Source organism: Schistocerca nitens, chromosome 1 (genome assembly GCF_023898315.1).
Source record: "Schistocerca nitens isolate TAMUIC-IGC-003100 chromosome 1, iqSchNite1.1, whole genome shotgun sequence".
Lineage (NCBI taxonomy): Eukaryota > Metazoa > Arthropoda > Insecta > Orthoptera > Acrididae > Schistocerca > Schistocerca nitens.
In genome coordinates this window covers 1,267,998,400-1,268,016,415 of record NC_064614.1, presented here as the reverse complement: position 1 = coordinate 1,268,016,415, position 18,016 = coordinate 1,267,998,400, and the positions used below count along the sequence as shown (strand labels likewise).

At 38.7% G+C, this 18,016-nt stretch overlaps 1 protein-coding gene across 1 annotated transcript in view; it reads right to left on the bottom strand.

Annotated features, from left to right (window-relative positions):
• Positions 1 to 18,016, bottom strand: part of LOC126201965 (sulfite oxidase-like) — a 127,285-nt gene that overhangs the window by 58,912 nt on the left and 50,357 nt on the right. Inside the window, exon 3 of the mRNA XM_049936825.1 lies at positions 9,954 to 10,247. Coding sequence (XP_049792782.1) covers positions 9,954 to 10,247 — 294 coding nt within the window. The remainder of the gene's footprint in view (positions 1 to 9,953; positions 10,248 to 18,016) is intronic.

The following is an 18,016-nucleotide window of genomic DNA, read 5'->3' as shown; positions in this document are numbered from 1 at the left end:
GATAATGGAGTGCAGTCAAATTAAATTAGGGGAGGTGAAGGGAATTAGGTTAGGAAATGAGGCACTTAAAGTAGTAAATGAGTTTTGTTATTTGGGCAGTAAAATGACTGATTATGGCCGAAGTAGGAAGGATATAAAATGCAGATTGGCAATGGCAGGAAAAACATTACTGAAGAAGGGAAAAAAAATTGTTAACATCAAATACAGATTTAAGTGTTAGGAGGTCTTTTCTGAAAGTATTTGTCTGGAGTGTAGCCATGTATGGAAGTGAAACATTGACAATAAACAGTTTAGACAAAAAGAGAATAGAAGCTTTTGAAATGTGGTGCTATGGAAGAATGTCGAAGATTAGACGCGTACATCACGTAGCTAATAAGGAAGTACTGAATAGAGCTGGGGTGACAAGAAAGTTGTGGCACAACTGCCAAAAGAAGGGATTGCTTGATAGGACACATTCTGTGACATCAATAAATCACCAGTTTCATACCGGAGGTGAGAGTGGGGGGTGGGAAGGCAAAGGGGTGGGGAGGGGGGAGGAGGTAAAAATGGTAGAGGAAGACCAGGAGGTGAATACAATAACCATATTCAGAAGGATGTAGGTTGCAGTAGTAATTCAGAGATGAAAAGGCTCACATAGGATAGAGTAGGATGGAGTTGTTGTTGTTGTTGTGGTCTTCAGTCCAGAGACTGGTTTGATGCAGCTCCCCATGCTACTCTATCCTGTGCAAGCTTCTTCATCTCCCAGTACCTACTGCAACCTACATCCTTCTGAATCTGTTTAGTGTATTCATCTCTTGGTCTCCCTCTATGATTTTTACCCTCCACGCTGCCCTCCAATACTAAATTGGTGATCCCTTGATGCCTCAGAATATGCCCTACCAACCGATCCCTTCTTCTAGTCAAGTTGTGCCACAAATTTCTCTTCTTCCCAATTCTATTCAATAACTCCTCATTAGTTATGTGATCAACCCATCTAATCTTCAGCATTCTTCTGTAGCACCACATTTCAAAAGCTTCTATTCTCTTCTTGTCTAAACTATTTATCGTCCACGTTTCACTTCCATACATGGCCACACTCCATACAAATACTTTCAGAACGACTTACTTACACTTAAATCTATACTCGATGTTAAAAAATTTCTCTTCTTCAGAAACGATTTCCTTGCCATTGCCAGTCTACATTTTATATCCTCTCTACATCGACCATCATCAGTTATTTTGCTCCCCAAATAGCAAAATTCCTTTACTACTTTTAGCGTCTCATTTCCTAATCTAATTCCCTCAGCATCGCCCGATTTAATTCGACTACATTCCATTATCCTCGTTTTGCTTTTGTTGATGTTCATCTTATAGCCTCCTTTGAAGACACTGTCAATTCCATTTAATGGCACTTCCAGGTCCTTTGTTGTCTCCAACAGAATTACAATGTCATCGGCGAACCTCAAAGTTTTTATTTCTTCTCCATGGATTTTAATTCCTACTTTGAATTTTTATTTTGTTTCCTTTACTGCTTGCTCAATATACAGATTGAATAACATCGGGGATAGGCTACAACCCTGTCTCACTCCCTTCCCAACCACTGCTTTCCTTTCGTGCCCCTCGACTCTTACAACTGCCATCTGGTTTCTGTACAAATTGTAAATAGTCTTTCGCTCTCTGTATTTTACCACTGCCACCTTCAGAATTTGAAAGAGATTATTCCAGTCAACATTGTCAAAAGCTTTCTCTAAGTCTACAAATGCTATAAACGTAGGTTTGCCTTTCCTTAATCTATTTTCTAAGATAAGTCGTAGGGTCAGTATTGCCTCACGTGTTCCAACATTTCAATGGAATCCAAACTGATCTTCCCCGAGATCAGCTTCTACCAGTTTTTCCATTCGTCTGTAAAGAATTCGTGTTAGTATTTTGCAGCCGTGGCTTATTAAACTGATAGTTCGGTAATTTTCACATCTGTCAACACATGCTTTCTTTGGGATTGGAATTATTATATTCTTCTTGAAGTCGGAGGGTATTTCACCTGTCTCATACGTCTTGCTCCATAGATGGTAGAATTTTGTTAGGCCTGGCTCTCCCAAGGCCATCAGTAGTTCTAATGGAATGTTGTCTACTCCCGGGGCCTTGTTTCGACTTAGATCTTTCATTGCTCTGTCATACTCTTCACGCAGTATCATATCTCCTATTTCATCTTCATCTACATTCTCTTCCATTTCTATAATATTGTCCTCAAGAACATCTCCCTTTTATAGACCCTCCATATACTCCTTTCACCTTTCTGCTTTCCCTTCTTTGCTTAGAACTGGGTTTCCATCAGAGCTCTTGATATTCATGCAAGTGGTTCTCTTTTCTCCAAAGGTCTCTTTATTTTCCTGTAGGCAGTATCTATCTTACCCCTAGTGATATGTGCCTCTACATTCTTACATTTGTCCTCTAGCCATCCCTGCTTAGCCATTTTACACTTCCTGTCGATCTCATTTTTGAGACGTTTGCACACCTTTTTGCCTGCTTCATTTACTGCATTTTTATATCCTCCTTTCATCAATTAAATTCAATATTTCTTCTGTTACCCAAGGATTTATATTAGCCCTCATCTTTTTACCTACTTGATCCTCTGCTACCTTCACTATTTCATCTCTCAAAGCTTCCCATTGTTCTTCTACTATATTTCTTTCCCCCATTCTTGTCAATCATTCCCTTCTCCTCAAATTCCCACCTTTTTGCAGTTTCTTCAGTTTTAATCTACAGTTCATAACCAATAGATTGTGGTCAGAGTCCACATCTGCCCCTGGAAATGTCTTACAATTTAAAACTTGGTTCCTGAATCTCTGTCTTACCATTATATAATCTATCTGACACCTTGTTGTATCTCCATGCTTCTTCCATGTATACAACCTTCTTTTATTATTCTTGAACCAAGTGTTAGCTATAAAATTAAGTTATGCTCTGTGCAAAATTCTACCAGATGGCTTCCTCTTTCATTCCTTTCTCCCATTCCATATTCACCTACTACATTTCCTTCTATTCCTTTTCCTACTATCCAGTTCCTGTCACCCGTGACTATTAAGTTTTCGTCTCCCTTCACTATCTGAATAATTTCTTTTATCTCATCATACATTTCATCAGTCTCTTCGTCATCTGTGGAGCTAATTGGCATATAAACTTGTACTACTGTGGTAGGTGTGGGCTTCATATCTATCTTGGCCACAATAATGTGTTCACTATGCTGTTTGTAGTAGCTTACCCACATTCCTATTTTCCTATTCATTATTAAACCTACTCCATTTGATATTGTTCTTCCTGCCACCGAACTTCAATAATTCCCGCTATATCTAACTTCAACCTATCCATTTCCTTTTTTAAATTTTCTAACCTACCTGGCCAATTAAGGGATCTGACATTCCACACTCCGATCCGTAGAACGCCAGTTTTCTTTCTCCTGATAACGACGTCCTCCTGAATAGCCCCCGAATGGGAGACTATTTTACCTCCGGAATATTTTACCCAAGAGGACGCCATCATCATTTAACCATACAGTAAAGCTCCATGCCCTCGGGAAAAATTACGGCTGTAGTTTCCCCTTGCTTTCAGCCCTTCGCAGTACCAGCACGGCAAGGCCATTTTGGTTAGTGTTACAAGGCCAGATCAGTCAATCATCCAGACTGTTGCCCCTGCAACTACTGAAAAGGATGCTGCCCCTCTTCACGAACCACACATTTGTCTGGCCTCTCAACAGATACCCCTCTGTTGTGGTTGCACCTACGGTACGGCTATCTGTATCGCTGAGGCATGCAAGCCTCCCCACCAACGGCAAGGTCCATGGTTCATGGGGGGAGGTAGGATGGAGAGCTGCAACAAATCATTCTTCAGCCTGAGAATGACAGCAACAACAGGAGACTGTGCTTTTATTTCTTATCAAGGTCTGACTCAGTATTTGTTAAGTTTCGTTCAGACTACAGGGTGTTTCAAAAAGAATTAATGTATTTCAAATGCATATATTCATTAAACTTTAAGACATATGAATATGAAACCTTACACACACATTTACGAACCTCTCAAGTTCAGATTACAGATGTTCAATATGTCCTCCATCAGCAACACAAACAGTCACATCAATACTCAAATTCTGCCCATACTCGGGCAAACATGTCCTTCGTCACTGATTAGATTAGATTAGATTAGATTAGATTAACACTAGTTCCATGGATCATGAATACGATATTTTGTAATGATGTGGAACAAGTCAAATTTGCCAATACATGACATAATTAAGTTAATTTAACAACATAATTAAGTTAATATAACAACTTTTTTATTTTTTATTTTTTTAATTTTGTTTTATAATTTTTATAATTTTTTTTCTTTTTTTTCTTAATTTATATCTAAAAATTCCTCTATGGAGTAGAAGGAGTTGTCATTCAGAAATTCTTTTAATTTCTTCTTAAATACTTGTTGGTTATCTGTCAGACTTTTGATACTATTTGGTAAGTGACCAAAGACTTTAGTGGCAGTATAATTCACCCCTTTCTGTGCCTAAGTTAGATTTAATCTTGAATAGTGAAGAGCATCCTTTCTCCTAGCATTGTAGTTATGCACACTGCTATTACTTTTGAATTGGGTTTGGTTGTTAATAACAAATTTCATAAGAGAGTATATATACTGAGAAGCTACTGTGAATATCCCTAGATACTTAAATAAATGTCTGCAGGATGATCTTGGGTGGACTTCAGCTATTATTCTGATTACACGCTTTTGTGCAATAAATACTTTATTCCTCAGTGATGAATTACCGCAAAATATGATGCCATATGCAAGCAATGAGTGAAAATAGGTGTAGTAAGCTAATTTACTAAGATGTTTATCACCAAAATTTGCAATGACACCTATTGCATAAGTAGCTGAACTCAAACGTTTCAGCAGATCATCAATGTGTTTCTTCCAATTTAATCTCCCGTCAATGGACACACCTAAAAATTTTGAATATTCTACCTTAGCTATATGCTTCTGATTAAGATCTATATTTATTAATGGCGTCATACCATTTACTGTACGGAACTGTATGTACTGCGTCTTATCAAAATTCAGTGAGAGTCCATTTACAAGGAACCACTTAGTAATTTTCTGAAAGACATTATTGACAATTTCATCAGTTAATTCTTGTTAGTCAGGTGTGATTACTATACTTGTATCATCAGCAAAGAGAACTAACTTTGCCTCTTCATGAATATAGAATGGCAAGTCATTAATATATATTAAGAACAACAAAGGACCCAAGACCGACCCTTGTGGAGCCCCATTCTTGATAGTTCCCCAGTTTGAGGAATGTGCTGATCTTTGCATATTATGAGAACTGCTTATTTCAACTTTCTGCACTCTTCCAGTTAGGTACGAATTAAACCATTTGTGCACTGTCCCACTCAATCCACAATACTTGAGCTTGTCTAGCAGAATTTCATGATTTACACAATCAAAGGCCTTTGAGAGATGGTGGTGTTCGGTTATTCAGATCATTCAAAATTTGATTGGTGAAAGCATATATGGCATTTTCTATTGAAAAACCTTTCTGAAAACCAAACTGACATTTTGTTAGTACTTCATTTTTACAGATATGTGAAGCTACTCTTGAATACATTACTTTCTCAAAAATTTTGGATAAATGATGTTATGGCAGTATGGATCCAGTTCCTCAACTCTTCCAGGTTCTGTGGGAGTGGTGGTACTTAAATGTTGTCTTCAATGAAACCCCACAGGAAGAAGTCAGAGGGTGTCAAATCTGGTGACCTTGGAGCCCAGCTGAGACATGCTAAGTCACCAGCTTCTTGACGACCATTCCGATGGTTCGGTAGAGTTTCATGCACTTGGCGACCCCAGTGAGGGGGTTGCCCTGTCTTATTGAAAAATGAAGCTGTCTTTGTGCAGCCTCAGAAACAACCAGTTTTGTATCATAGCAAGATACTGGTGACTGTTAACTGTGTTTCCATCAAAGAAGAATGGGTCGTAAACACATGATAGGGATATCGCACAAAACACATTGACTTTGGCCGAATCTTGTACATGTTCAACGGCTGCATGTGGGTTCTGTAGGCCCCAAATTCAAACATTGTGTTTGTTTACCTGACCACTAACATGGAAAGTTACTTCATCACTGAACATGATGCATTGTGCGAAAGTGTTATCACTGTTAATAGCATCCAGAATCTTGTTGCAAATGTCACATGTTTGTGTTGTCATCAGGACACAGAGCTTGTAACAGCTGTAACTTGTACAGCTTCATAACCAACCAATGTCTCAAAACACGCCGAATTGTTCTTGTAGGCAGTTGTAACTCCCGACTGGCATAACAAGTTGATTTTGAAGAACTACATTGGAAAGCAATTTGAATTCGTACAACATTTTCTTCAGGATCACGAGGGCAGCCAGGACTCTTTCCTTTATATACACATCCTGTATGGAGAAACTGTCAATTCCATCTGCAAATGTTCCACCCATTCGGAGGATCAATTTGGTACCTCAAACTGAAATGTTTTTGCATTGTAATCACGGAATTGCACTTCGCAAACTCGATAGCACAAAATGATTTCTGCTGTAGAGTAGCCATTTTAAACATATGATGGTTACCAAGCAAAACAGAAGACAACTGATATCTAGCGGTTATTAATATAAACTAGACTATGTATTTGTTTCTCCAATAGCCAAGCCGAGACACTGTGATCGATAGTTTGGACAAAATAATACTTTGCAACACGTATATTCTTTTTTAAACAACCTGTATACTTCATTGTAAATAACTGCATCATCTGCAGAAAGACTGAGGTTACTATTGACATTGTCCACAAGATCATTAATAAACATCATCAACAGCAACAAATCCAATGTACTAACCTAGGGTACACCCAAAATTACTTCTACAGCTGTCAACAACTTTCCATCCAAGATAACATTTTGTGTCATCCCTGTGAAGAAATCCTCAATCCAATCACATATTTCATCTGATACCTCATCTAATCGTACTTATGATAATAAGCGTAGATGTAGTACTGAGTCAAATGCTTTTCATAAATCGAGAAATAACGCATCTATCTGACTGCCTTGATATATGGCTTTGAGGATGTCATGAGTGAAAAGCACGAGTTGGATTTCACAAGATTTATGTTTTCAAAATCCATGCTGGTCAGCAAGGAAGAGGTAGTTCTGTTAGAGATTCTTCATTATGTTGGAGCACACAACACATTCTAAGATTCTACAACAAATGGATGTCAAGGATATTGGATGATTGCTTTGCATATCACTTCCGATACCCTTCTTGTGCACAGGAGTGACCTGCGCTTTCTTCCAACTGCTGGGCACAGTTTTTTGTTTGAGGGATCTACGATACATAATAGTTAATAGAGGGGCTAAATCAGCTATGAATTGGGTATCGAATCTGGGACTCCATCAGGCCCTGGGGCTTTGTTTAATTTTAATGATTTCAGCTGTTTCTCAATGCCCTGACACTAATATCTATTTCACTCATCTTTTCAGTGGTATTATAATTAAGTTGGGGCAATACTCCTGGGCCTTCCTTTGTAAAAGGACATTTGAAAACAGAGCTAAGCATCTCAGCTTTTGCTTTGCTGCACTCAGCTTCAGTTCCGGTCTCGTCCATGTGTGATTGCTGGATACTAACTCTGGTGCCATTAACAGCATTTGCATATGACCAGTATTTCTTTGCATTTTGTGAAAGATCATTTGGCAATATTCTGCTACGGTCATCACTGAAGGGTTCGCACATTGCTCTCTTGACAGACACATGGGATTTCATTCAGCATCTCTCTATCTATAGCCCTACACTTTGTTTTATACGTATTATGCAGTAGTCTCTGTTTGTTTTATTTATTTATTTTTTTTTTTTTAATTAGTGACTGTATACCGTGGAGGATCTCTCCCATTATGAACTGTCCTACTGGGTATATATCTATCCAGTGCATGATCAACTGTTCTTTTAAACTTGAGTCATGGTTACCCTGCATGCTCCTGTCCTGAGCTAAGAGTTTCGAGCACCTCACTGAGGTATGACAATTGTTTCTCTGTCTAATTTGCTGAACATATAAATCCTTCTACTTGTTTTAGCTGTCCTTTGCATTTTGGTATTCATTGTTGCTATAACAGCCTCATGGTCACTGATACCAGTGTTGATACGGACTTTCTCAAAGAGGTCAGGTCTGTTTGTTGCCATTAGACCTAATATATTTCCAACATGAGTGAGGTTCTGAACTTTCTGTTCTAGCTTGTTTTCAGAGAAGGCATTTAGTAATGGTCCACGGGATGTCTTGCCACACCCGTCACTGAGAAACCTATAATTATCTCATTGTTGGATGATTGAAGTCTCCTCCAACACTTACACTATCATTAGGGGACTTACGTACAAGAGAACTTAGGTTTTCCCGAAAGTTTTTGGTTACATCAGGAGGAGAATCTGTGGTCGATAGAAGGACCACCCATGATACTGAGTCTTGCTCAAACAGTCTCACATGCTGCTTCAACTTCTGTCTCAGTAAATTTGAGTTTCTTGTCTACTGCTACAAGTACACCACCTCCATTTCCCGTTTCCATATCGTTTTGGTGTATGCTTAAATTTTTCCCAAAGTTCTCACTACTGTCAGCTTCACATTTACCAGCTATCTGTACCTAATATTATGTGAACTCCAGTTTTTTACTTTTTCTCTCTCTCATCTACGGGAGGCATTTCCTTGGATTTTATACTGATAATTCTGTGTTTTCCACAGTTATTGTTATTTGAACTGGATGGACAGTTGCCAAATGTAAAAAAAAACTTGTGTGCACACCACACACAGTCAGCTACTTGGGTAGCTGCCTCTGATGAATAGTGCACACACATGTTCCACAGGAAATCTATAATTATCTCAACTGATTGTTGAGGGACCCTACAACTCTCACCACTATGGCACAAGTCTAAGAAGTCACAGCCTGGCTTGTCACAGAACCCTTGGAAGCTCTGGTTCAAGGTTCCTATCGATTAAGAACCAGAGGGTCAAGATCAATTCTGGGGACAATGCTGCAGATTGTGAGCTTCATAAAACCTCCACGTTGCTCATGGAGGCTGGTCTTTTTAACCCTCTCTGGTAGTTACCTGAATGATCCAGTATGATCCTGGAGTTCAGACAACAGGCATCATTTGTTCCAACACGCACCACAATTGTAGCCGGTTGCACCCTGTTCCCTCAAAGGCCGCCAGCCTCTTCAGCATGCTGTATGAGTCATCCAGGCTTACTCAGTGAGTGTGCCTGGTATTCCTTCCTACCCCTTGCTGCATTTTCCTCAGGGATACCATTATTTACTGTACGTTTCACCTGCCAACAATTAACAGACCCTACCCTTTGGCGTTTGCCTCCCCTTGACAGAGGACAAAGCAAGTTTCCCCAAAATAGGTGAAGTGAGTCCCACTGGCCCAGTTTCAGTTTCAATAAGAGACAGCACTGCAAACTTGTTTCTTAGAGGGATCAGTATAGCACCCTTAGTAATCCTTGCTCCCTGTCTGCCTTTACAGGATGCCTAAACCCAACGCTGACACACCACCCACAGTCAACTGAAAGCATAATGTTGGGGCTTGTCTTTCCTGCAGAAAATACACTTAATTTTAGAACATTTGTGACAAAGGTATTTAATGTGTGATGTATACAGCAATGACTTTGGACATTCACTGACAATAATGTTCCTAAAGCCATGCATTATAGTTTGCATCCTATATTAAGCAAGTACTTCAATAGTTTTCCATGAAAAACTCTGCAGTTATCTGGAAATGCACTGAAAAAACATGAAAATCAATATTTCACTAAAACATTATTTCGTAATCACATATTTATCATTTAGACATTTTGGATGACTCTAATGACAAGACTACTAAAATCAACACAAATAAGTAATATATTAGTTTATGCAAAAAGAGCACACTGACCTACCTATCCTGTAGCCCTCCAACATTTCTAGAACATTTGGTTGCTTGTGGACAGCATATAGTGCCCAAAAAGGCTCTAATGATCCTCCAGCAGCCATAAGAATCTTATCACCACCCGGGTGCTGCTTAATAAATGGTGTTATGTCATAGACACCATGGCCAAATGTAACCCAAACACCTGAGCTCTTATCATTATGTTTAGCAACTTCATCGAGTGAATATTCAGGCAATCCTGACTTGTATTCGCCTGGTAACTGCTGTGATGCTGCAAGAACTGTATCTTGGAATTTCTGGTGACCTGAAACAAAAAACATTAGGATCTAAATAATTTTTCACATGTTCTGTCACAATGCAGCATACAGACAATTAATGAGTTTAATGAAAGGCTGAGTATTTCTTTGCTACACATGACACATATTCCATTTTAACAGCTGGAGATGGTCATATAAACTGAAACTGGTAATTACAGCAATGTAGAATTTTTAAATGAAATGATTAAATTAATGAGTAGATTTATTAATGATCATGGCAGCTTTAAAGAAGGAAAAAACCTGCACTGAACATGTAAGTTTAGTAGGCCTTCTGTTCTTAAGTAAGGGAATACTAGTTAGTATAGGACAGAATAGTTCAAGTAGTAAAAATTATGAAGTAAGGGATATTAATCAGCATGAGCACCAGTAGTGCAATAAGAAAACATGTACTGAGACACATTGACATCTCAAAGCAAAATGTCCCTTGGTCTTAATTGTCAGCTTGGTTTTTTTAAGCAGAAACAAACATTTTTGTAATCTTCAAAATGGCAGTCAGTATAAGTGTACATGCTCTTACTGCTATAATGAATTACTGTTATGCAGTCAAAAAGGTAATGTGAGAAGAGAAAAAGTGAATTCTCAAAGTTTAGTGAAAGTATGTCAAGTTTACAGAGTTCCAAGAAATGTAGGCACATGCAAACCCATACTCACCCAACGATTTATCCTAGAAGATCGACTGAAGAAAGGCAAACCTATGTTCATAGCTTTTGCAGATTAAGAGAAAACTGCTGACAATGTTGACTGGAACACACTCTTTGAAATTCTGAATGTAGCAGGGATAAAATACACAGAGCAAAAGGTTATTCACAATTTGTACAGCAATGTGACTACAGTTATAGGCACTGATAGCTTGTGCAAAATTTTACCAATGTGGTACAACGTAGAGGCCTATAGTCTACTGAGTTGCATAGGTAGTAGTCGTACCTACATTGAATATATTAATTTTATGTATATAAATAAAACTGTTTACACATATTTAAATTTTAAAATTAAATGTTTAACAATGTGAGGAAAAAAAAAAGTTATGGTAGCACAGGAAATCAAACCCAAGCTGATGGACTGCCAGTCAGTGCACTTGACCACTGCACTACTGAGCTAATACATAAACTGTTGCACAATAACCCCTCATACTTTACATGTAAATCCATAGACAACATTTTGCCTTTTCCGAGGACCCACTCTCACAAAATATCCCAGGAACATGAAAGGGACATCTAACTGCTTCTACTCACATAATCTGAGCCAAATCGGTGAGCCTCGTCCCGCATCCTCCTGTTGTTAGATTTGCATTTGGAGTAGATCTACCTAACTCTTGCAGTCTCACTTTTTCCCTCAGAGATCTACTGGAAAAGAGCCTCTTGAGTAGGTCATCTACAGAATACACTCTCTCACTAAATGCCCTTGTATAATCACTTTTTAACATCACCATCAATAGCCTTTTGACTTACAAGGGTAGTAATCACTGGATATATTAATTTTTCATATGCAAATGGAACTGTTTAAATATACTTAAATTTTATAATTAATCAATTAATAGTGTGAAGAGTAAAATACAATTTTTAAAAAGTTATGGTAGCTGTGGGAATCAAAGCCAAGCCATCCAACTGCCAGTCAGTGCACATGAACATTCAAGCCATAGTGCTTTCCATCAACTGCTCCTCAGAAATCTCTCATACTCTACACTTGCACAATACTTTATGTGCACCTTCAATGAAACATACTGACTCGGTGCTGTGAACAACATAGCACTCATAGTGCTGGAAGAGATGATACCAGATCAAAGCATGCCCAGTTGGAAACACACTGCTGCATCCCTGCTCCGAGGTGATCGTAGCCCAGCTGACCATCATTTCAGCACTCAACACTGAGATCTAGTTACTGTGGCTAGACCATTACAAAAACATGTTTTTGTCATTTTATCTACACGCCAGCATGCATTCAAAGAGAAATAGCATAATTTAGTGTGATATTTACAGTATGCTGTAGCACATTAGCACATGATAACTAGCTGCCACTGGTTATATGAATCAAAGGAAAGATTAGATGAGAAGGGAGAAAGACAGGGTTGTAGGCTATTCCCAGTGTTACTCAAACTATGCAATGAGCTCAAGAAACCAAGGAGAAATATGGAAAGGAAATTAAAGTTCTGGGAGGATAAATTAAAACTTTGAGGTTTTCTACTGACATTGTAATTCTGTAGAGACAGAAAAAAACTGTTAAGAGTGTTTGAATGGAATGGATGGTGTCTTGAAAAGAGATTACATGATGAACATGAACTAAAGTAGCACTGAGGCAAAGGAATGCAGTCTAATTAAATCAGCTCATGCTGAGGGATTTAGATTAGGAAACAACTGATGACAGTTGAAATAAAAAGGATACAAAATGCAGACTGGCAATAGCAAGAAAAGCATTTCTGGAAAAGAGGAATTCATTGAAGTCAATGGTCTTGCCACAGTAGTAACACTGGTTCCTGTCAGATCACCGATGTTAAGTGCTGCTGGGCTGGGCTAGCACTTGGATGGGTGACCGTCTGGTCTGCCAAGCGCCGGTGGCAAGCAGGGTGCACTCAGCCCTTGTGAGGCAAACTGAGTAGCTACTTGATTAAGAAGAAGCAGTTCTGGTCTCGTAAACTGACATATAGCTGGGAGAGCAGTGTACTGACCACTTGCCCCTCCATATCTGCATCCAGTGATGCCTGTGGGCTGAGGATGACATGGTGGACAGTCAGTACCATTGGGCCTTCATGGCCTGTTGAGGTGGAGTTTATTTTTTTAATTCATTAACCTCTAATAAGTGTTCAGAAAAAATTTCTCAAGATGTTTATCTGGAGTACTGTATGGAAATAAAATGTGTATACTAAGGAAGTAAGACAAGGTAAGAATAGAAGCTTTTGAGATGTGATGCTCTAGAAGAGTGATGAAGACTGGATGGGCATGTCTAATAACTAATGAAGAAGTTCTGTAGTGAATTAGGGGAAAAAAATTATGGCAAAAGTTGATTTCAAGAAGAGGAAGTTGATAGGACCAATCCTGAGGCAAGGGAGGATTGTCAATTTGGTAATAGAAGGAAATGTGGATAGTAAAAACTGTAGAGGGAGACCAGGCTTGAATACAGTAAGCAGCTGCAAACAGATGTAGGTTGCGGTAGTTCTGCATAGATAAAGAAGCTAGCACAAGATAGACTAGCATGGAGAGCTACATCAGATGAATCTTCAGACTGAAGATGACCAAAACTACAACAACAACAATAATCAACAGTCTAAGAAGAGGAAATGATAGCCTGACATACAAAAATATGCATCTGAGATCAAAGCAAAACATGCATGAAATGCCACAAGATACAGTCAATGTATCAGAATTGAAGAAAGTAAACACCACAAAGCAACAGGTGCAAAAATAACACCTAAAATACATAAAACAATGTTTCTAAACGTGAACAAATTTCTTCGTAACAGTGTCACAGCAAGTGGCTCAGGACCGAGGTTTAATTCAAGTATTAAAATAACCATGTTTAACATCGAGTCGAAAGTTACAGTTATTGAAAATAGCCTAAAATTCCAACAATTATATGTGAAATTTCTGGAAACAATAAGCAATATGTTGTGAAAGTAAATGCCATAAAACATGTACATGTATTGTGGGACAGTCAGAGGTATAGCCGAAATTGTAAAAAGAATTTTAACAGTGCCAAGATTTGTGTCATCAAGAAACCTGGTGCTAAAATTCAAGAAGTCTTAACATGCTGTGATGCTGAAACTGTAAAAAAATGATTATTGATCCTAATAGGTGGTATTAACAATGTCACCTGCAATGAAGGTTATGATGTTGAACAAAACTGCAAGGGAAAATTTTCATTGCTTCATCATTCCAAGATATTTGTTATCAACATTCCAAACAACCAGGATTTGATCCCACAACCCTGTGTAAATGAGGCTATCTCATAATCAGACTTTGAACTAACAAAAAGCTGGAGGTTTTGTGGTAATACTCATGTTGCAGATGGAAGTAATTTTAGTAGAGAGTTGTTCATTAACTGTGGCATCCCCTAAACATGTCAGGAGAAAAAGCATTATATGCCCTTCCAAATTCAGTGGTTATGGAACAAAAGAACTCCACACTTGTAACCTATTTCCCTTCAATGGCTTCAACAATCTCATTGTGCAGGCTCAAAATATCCTAAATGAAACAATTAACAGTGAGACAATCTTGTAAATGATGCCATAATCACCTTTGACTGAACAATTATTTATCTATAAAACCAACTATTGTAATTTAGGTAGCTTTACCATTATCAAATGGGATACTGCAAAACTGTGCTTTAGTACATGTCAAAACTTAAAAAATATTTGACACATGTACATGTTGTCATCATTTCTGCACGTTAGGTATTTAACGTCGTCATGTGACTTATCTTGGCAAATGCCATCTTTCAAAGCCCCAGTTTTTACAAAATGCTGGAAAGTGCATTACATGCATAGCTTACAAATTTTGAGCTTCTGAAACATTATGAAAGTGTCACTTCCTGACTTTCCTTCCTTATACAGCAGTACGACACTTGCAACTTTTCAGTAGTAGTCTTCACCCAGGGACTATGGAACAAAAACTGAATCTAATCTAATCTCATCTAATCCCATCTGGATTGCTCTATCAGGAGAACACAGGCCATAGCTGTAATGGCATTTATGGTACTCCTGCATACATGAGATTCTTTTTTTTCTGCTTAATACAGACAGCACCTAAACTTGAGAATCTCTTGAAAATGTTTCCACTTCGTTGAAATCATTGTTAGACACATTTCCTGTGGTAACAAGGAAGCAGAAACATATCAAATAATTAACCTAAGAATTTATGGGCCAGCTGAATTGAAGGACAGTATTATCCAGAACTACCACTCTATAAGGCAATGAAGGAGAGTAAGAAACTGTTTAAAGAATCTATCACAGAGTATGAAGTAAAATAAAGGCACATAAGCAGTCAAGAGTTGTCTGAGATTTCAAGACAATGACAAGTCATTTCCTGTAGGGTATTCAGACTTTTTTTAGTACATGTTTGCATTATAACATTCATGGGCAAAGGCACCTTGGACAAGTTCTACTCTTTAATTTTATTTTCCAGGCTCTGTACTTCCCAGCTCACATTGAAAAAGATAAGGTGTTACTGATAGGAGTATTATTAGGGGTCTGCTCAGTCTTCTCTAAACTATAGCGCTCTTGCCTTTAACAACATCATTTTTTGTTGTTGTTGTATCATTCTTGGTGCACTTTCAGTGTCTTCTTTAGTCTGTGTATTGCTTCAAAGAAGACAATACAACATACAGCCACCAACCCACCAACACATCCTGCGATGGTGTTGACAATTCAGGGACACAGGCTGCCTCTGTCTGAGCGACCACCTGTTGCAGAGGAAACAGAGGAGAACATCCAAATGTGTTCCTTCAAAGCCCAAAGAAATACACATGTCATGCAAGTTGCAAACTGGGCATGCCTCAGCCAACTGTGTGGAAGATTCTGTGGAAGTGATTACATCAGAAACCGTATCACGTAGAGCTGTTGCAACGTTTATGGCTGAATGACTGCACCATCTGACATGAATTTTGCGAATGTATCCAGAAAGCAATGGAAGGTGAAGAAATTCCCTGCCAAATGATGTTCAGTGATGAGGCGTCGTTCCATATAATCAGTAATGTGAATCATCATGGAAAATCCCAGTGTTACAGTGCAGATCAAAAGAGATTCTCCAAAGATGAATATCTTCAGTGCTGTGTGATAGAGCAATGTTTACAGGCCATACTTTTCTCCTTGGGAAAACTGTGATGGGTATGACATACTTAAGTACATTACAAGACTGGTCGTTTCTGAGACTGATAGCTGATAACCCTCACTTCATATTCCAACATGATGGAGCCCCATTTCATGGGCATGGAAAAGTGTGTCGCCATCTGAACAAGGAACTGCCAGACGGGTGGGTTGGACAATGTGCTCAGGACGATTCAGCGCTCTTCAGATGGCCCCCAAGGTGTCCCAATTTTTTTCTTTGGGGATATGCGAAAGACCGTGTGTATGTACCACCTTTTCTAACAACATTGGCTAAACTCCAGGATCACACCACTGCTGTGCTGGTGAACATCGGAAGGGACATGCTCGAACGTGTATGGACTGAGCTTGACTACCGCATAGATGTGTGTTGTGTAACACAAGGAGAGCACATAGAACACTTGTAATGATGTGTAAGAAGCTTGAAAATATGCTTTTTCATACAAAGTATCAATCACTATTTTGTATGTAAAACTTTGTGAAATACACTCATCCAAAGCCTGATGAATTGTTTGTAATCACCCTGCAAGGTTTCATCCCATTCTATTTGCATATGGAGTGTGGGTATATGGTTACTTAAACACCTCTGTATAAGCTGTAATTAGACTAATCCTGTCTTTGCAGTTTCTATGGGAGTAATACATAGGAAGCTGTGGTATATTCCTAGATTCCTCCCTTAATACTGGTTACTGTAACTCTGTAAGTATGCTTTAATGGAATTGAAGATTTTGTCTTCCAGTGTCTGTCAGTTCCAGATAATCTGTCTTTCCAAGACACTCTCCTGTGAGTCAAACAAACCTGTGTCCATTTGCATTGCCCTTCTTTGTATGGTTTCAACACCCAGTGTTATACATGTCGTCTTGCCAGCAATGCGTCATTTCAGGCACCATGAAGTCACATTGGAGGCAGGTAGTATCAAGCATCCTCTAGGGTTCAGTATTAGGGGTTATACTTCTTCACAGTATGCCAATGATGCGTCAGCAATTTTGACCTACTGCAAATACCACATGTATGCTGATGACCTCCAGTTGTAGCTACGAGCAAAATCAATAAACAGAAAACAGCTATTGAGAACCTCAATACCAACGGTGGTGGAGTTAGGCGTCAGCAACCGCTGATGGCCTCATGCCAGTGGGAGCCTCGCAAAAATGTTGATGCTGTTAAATTTTACTTACTTAGTTGTCCATCTGTATTTCCGTACAAATGAAATAGTATTTATCTAGGGTCACCTGGCAACATTATGACAGGTAAGCCCCATTCAAAGATGCATCTAAGATGTACACCTAAGTGGCAGCACACCAAGTGTACAAGTTTGGGACTGCAGATTGGTTCTGGCAGGCCTACTACATTATACAATTCGCACGGGATATACTTGTCGTGAATGAGTGCATTCACACTAGATGGCAGTAACGTATGGAACTCAAAGGAGACTGTTTTGTTTTGAAGTCATTCATACAGACTAAAAAAAATTAAATAAAGATGTATGTTAATTAGAAAATACATTACTTTTCTTTACAGCATATTCACAGCCCACTTGGTATGCACAGTTTTTCCGAACTGACATTACGATCCAACAATGAGCAAATGCAACAATGTAATATGGAAGAGACAATACAGGCAGGGGCACTGTCTTGGCCAGTAATGCCAGCTCTCTGAAACCAATCATACCAAGTGACACTTTACTCTCTTTTCAAGTTACTGAGCTGGTGCAAGTGAACAAGTCTTTTATCTCTGAAGGTGGGGTTGAACCAGTTTCAACCATACATACCAAAGGAGCCCTCTGATGGTAAGTGATTATACAAATACATTTCTTGGTGTATTTATTTAACTGTTATCGTACATGACAAAATAAAAAAAAAATATTCTGCCATGTATGATAATCACACAGCCTGTTCGCTCTATACTACGACATTGTGTACTTTTAAGTACCCTACAGCACTTAAC